The sequence below is a fragment of the Glycine max genome, chromosome 14, assembly GCF_000004515.6.
Source record: "Glycine max cultivar Williams 82 chromosome 14, Glycine_max_v4.0, whole genome shotgun sequence".
In the NCBI taxonomy this organism is placed as follows: Eukaryota; Viridiplantae; Streptophyta; class Magnoliopsida; order Fabales; family Fabaceae; genus Glycine; species Glycine max.
Genome location: NC_038250.2, coordinates 10645459 through 10648680, shown reverse-complemented (window position 1 = coordinate 10648680; position 3222 = coordinate 10645459). Strand labels below are relative to the sequence as shown.

The following is a 3222-nucleotide window of genomic DNA, read 5'->3' as shown; positions in this document are numbered from 1 at the left end:
GTTTATTGGAAGAGGTTTTTATACCTACACTAAATATGGAGGTTTTTTGTAGGAGGTTTTAAACCTATGCTAAATGCGGAGGTTTATTAAAAAAGGTTTTAAAACTATACTATGGAGGTTTTTTTTTTTTAAATCATGCTAACAATAGATGTTTTACAATTGATTTTCTAATTCTCCTTATTTTCTTGTATATAATGATTTTGTATACTCATTTTAGTTTCATAATCTACATGTATTACAATTTTTCATTTTCTTATGATATCGATAAAAAAATGTAATAAGAAAACTCATAATGAAGACGTAGAAATTATATTTCAATAACCAAAATAATAACATGTAGTTCAAAGATTTATAATTCAAATTTCTATTGTAAATCAAAGTATGACATAAAATCCATAACAAAGTAATATTAGTCTTGTACTAAACTTTAAATCCAAAATACATTATAAGCAAACTAAGGGTTGCTTGCACCAGAAGATCCTCTTGCATCCAAAGGTGTATTAGGAACACTTGAAACATCATTTGGCTGAAATAAGAAAAGAAAAAACACTTGATCACATATACTATATACAAGGGTGTATCACACATACTAAATCATAATGACCATCAATAAAAATAATCAATTCTAAACAATTGTTTTAATATTCTAAACTTATGCATGGTTATTACCTTGGTCATGTATGTTTACTTAAAGACCTAACTTGAGATAAAGAGTATTAAGAGCTAGACAAAATGAATAAAATTATACCTTAATATTGTTGATTAACTATAAAATCTACCTACGAAACTGTAAATTAATTAGCTTAATAAATACACGTACCAATTATAAAATATATTTCCTTACTAATATGCGTGAATAAATTAATAAACTATAGACATATGTAAAATAGTTTTAAGAGTACATTGTGTATTATACTAACAAGTTTTAGGATACCTCACATATACATAATGATGTATGCATATTAATTACTTACATGTGTTTGATCAGGAGTGAAATAACTAGCTAATTCTTCAGGGATCCTTCATTCCTTCATTATCATGTAGGCTTTAAAAGCTGATTCTAAATTGTTGTATTCCTCTTGCCATTGGTTAGAAGATGGAAAGGCAACACCAGATGAAGAAGAGCTCAGACTAGAAGCTCGAAGTCTTGTGTTCCTGAATGTATTAGAAGGAACAACTCCTAATCCCATGCATCGCACTCTCCCAGAGTGCTCTAACCCTAACACTCTACCAACAACATCAAGAAGAGAAACTTCAGATTCATCAACTATGCTTTGAGTCAATCCTACTTCAATTTGTTCCTACAAACATGTAATAAAATGAAATATAAAAGTTTTAAGATTAAGCAGAATCCTTGAAAACAATGTTACTAAAGAAAAACATACCGCTATAGTCTTTGCTGCTTCATTTACAAATGATCCATCTTTCCTTTTATGAGTTTCAATATATAATTGTCCACGACTTGGTAGCTTCCCAGTTTCTAACAACTAAGATAAATAAAGAGTAAGTAAACATTGAACTTCATTAATTAGTAAAAGTTAACATTTAGTGTCATTACTAACTCATCTCTTCTTCTAGGATTAGCTTTGGATCCACCAGTGTGTGGAATAACTTGCTTGCTTCAAATTTCTTTATTTCTCCTACAAAGTTCCTATATGCAAAACAATTTCAAGTTTACAACTTGTAATAGTAATCATATAATTAGCTATAAAAACAATTCAATAATTAAAACAATCTAATTGTACCAATGTTGATGGTTTATGACGATAATGAACAAAACGAGCCCATTGATCTTTATCTATGCCTATCGGCACATTTTTTATGATTTCATCTCTTGTTTTGGTTGGATCGTTGAATTCATTCCATAAGCTTTGCCTATTTGCAGCCCATTTTCTTCCCATACTCAATTTGCAATACCGTTTTGCACCAGCTTCATTAATCTTAAAATAAAATCGAGGCTAAAAAAAAAGACAAATTTATCAATATCATATGCAAAATAATATATATATATATATATATATATATATATATATATATGAAAAATAGTAAAGATAGGGTTTCTAAGTGGTGTAGATATAAAAAGTTATATATAACTAATTGACATACCTTTAAAATTGTTTCAAAGCAATCATCAAAATAAGCTTTAGGTACGCCTGAAGGTCCAGACCATCTATCATAATCCATAGGAAATAATTTGCAATCAGTTGCTAGTGTTCCAAGAAATCCTGTAAGCAAGGTTTGTGCTTCACCAATTGCTTGGCCTTGGTCATCAAAATTCACAATGATGCATAACTCCCTAGGTAAGCTATTGACTCCCCTAACTTTCACCTTAATCTTCTTGATCGTTTCTTTAGAGTCTTTAACAATAAAAGAATTTCTCAATAAGAAAATCTAATATACTTCATATGATGATAATTACAAAAATAAAAATAAAATACAATACTTGTATACCTATTGCCTCAACAGTCCAACATTGTGTAGACTCACGCCCAACATGACGTCTAATTGTTTCATCTTCTTGTGGAACTTCAGATGTTGATACATGAGAAAGAGGGACATTACCAGTTGGGACTTCAGGAGCTTGTGTGGAATCACTTGGTGGGGAAGAAATTTCAGGATTCATTGCTGGAACAGAATGTGTTGGAGCTTGTGTTAGAGGTCCATGACATTGTGGTTGAGGTGCTGATTTTTGTGGATTTCTAAAACGCTTCACCTTTGGCATGACTACATATTCATGACAACAATATTAAGAGAAAAATAAATAAAGAATAATAAAATTTAAGATGACATATTATCAAAATTAAAACAAGATTAAAATAATTAATAAATGAAATAATAACATTATTTATAAGTCAATCAACTATATCATATTTAGACAAGTGTGAATTTCTTACTATTTTAGGAGTTACAATTCAATCAACTATATCATCATTTAGATGGTTTGTAGCCAATTGTACATATTGATTATCAAGCCTAGAAAATTGTTCAAGTTGTTGCTCTTGGTATGACTCATTTTCATATGCATTTTCTTCTACTTCTTCTCCCATGTCATATAAATCTCTTGGCTTTATGTGTACAACAACACTCCATCCTTCATTGACTACATCATCTACATAATACACCATTTGTGCTTGAGATGCTTCAATGTATGGTTCATGTTCTTCATGATCACCAATATGAATCAATCTATCAAAGTTAACACAATTAAAATTCCAACAATCC

At 29.7% G+C, this 3222-nt stretch overlaps 2 protein-coding genes across 2 annotated transcripts; both read right to left on the bottom strand.

The window, feature by feature from the left end:
* Nucleotides 1-1022: 1022 nt before the first annotated feature.
* On the bottom strand, nt 1023-1555 carry LOC121173429 (uncharacterized). The gene is made up of 3 exons (XM_041009021.1): nt 1544-1555; nt 1386-1487; nt 1023-1301 (listed from the first exon to the last, which is right to left on the bottom strand). Exons 1-3 carry the CDS (start codon nt 1553-1555, stop codon nt 1023-1025), a joined length of 393 nt encoding a protein of 130 aa, XP_040864955.1.
* A 66-nt stretch (nt 1556-1621) lies between these two features.
* LOC102662510 (uncharacterized) lies at nt 1622-2722 on the bottom strand. The gene is made up of 4 exons (XM_006595982.4): nt 2452-2722; nt 2107-2357; nt 1746-1958; nt 1622-1651 (listed from the first exon to the last, which is right to left on the bottom strand). The coding sequence occupies exons 1-4, from the start codon at nt 2720-2722 to the stop codon at nt 1622-1624; spliced, it is 765 nt and encodes a 254-aa protein (XP_006596045.2).
* Between the last annotated feature and the right edge of the window lie 500 nt (nt 2723-3222).

Bases quoted from the DNA above. Each gene is read 5' to 3' on its own strand.
- LOC121173429 (XM_041009021.1), bottom strand. The intron at 1,302-1,385 runs GTATGTTTTTCT...ACATGTTTGTAG, and splicing joins AAGCAGCAAAGACTATAGCG to GAACAAATTGAAGTAGGATT.
- LOC102662510 (XM_006595982.4), bottom strand. From the start codon at position 2,722: ATGCCAAAGGTGAAGCGTTTTAGAAATCCACAAAAATCAGCACCTCAA. The intron at 2,358-2,451 runs GTATACAAGTAT...TTATTGTTAAAG, and splicing joins TTGGACTGTTGAGGCAATAG to ACTCTAAAGAAACGATCAAG. The intron at 1,652-1,745 runs GTACAATTAGAT...TTTTGCATATAG, and splicing joins GTCATAAACCATCAACATTG to GAACTTTGTAGGAGAAATAA.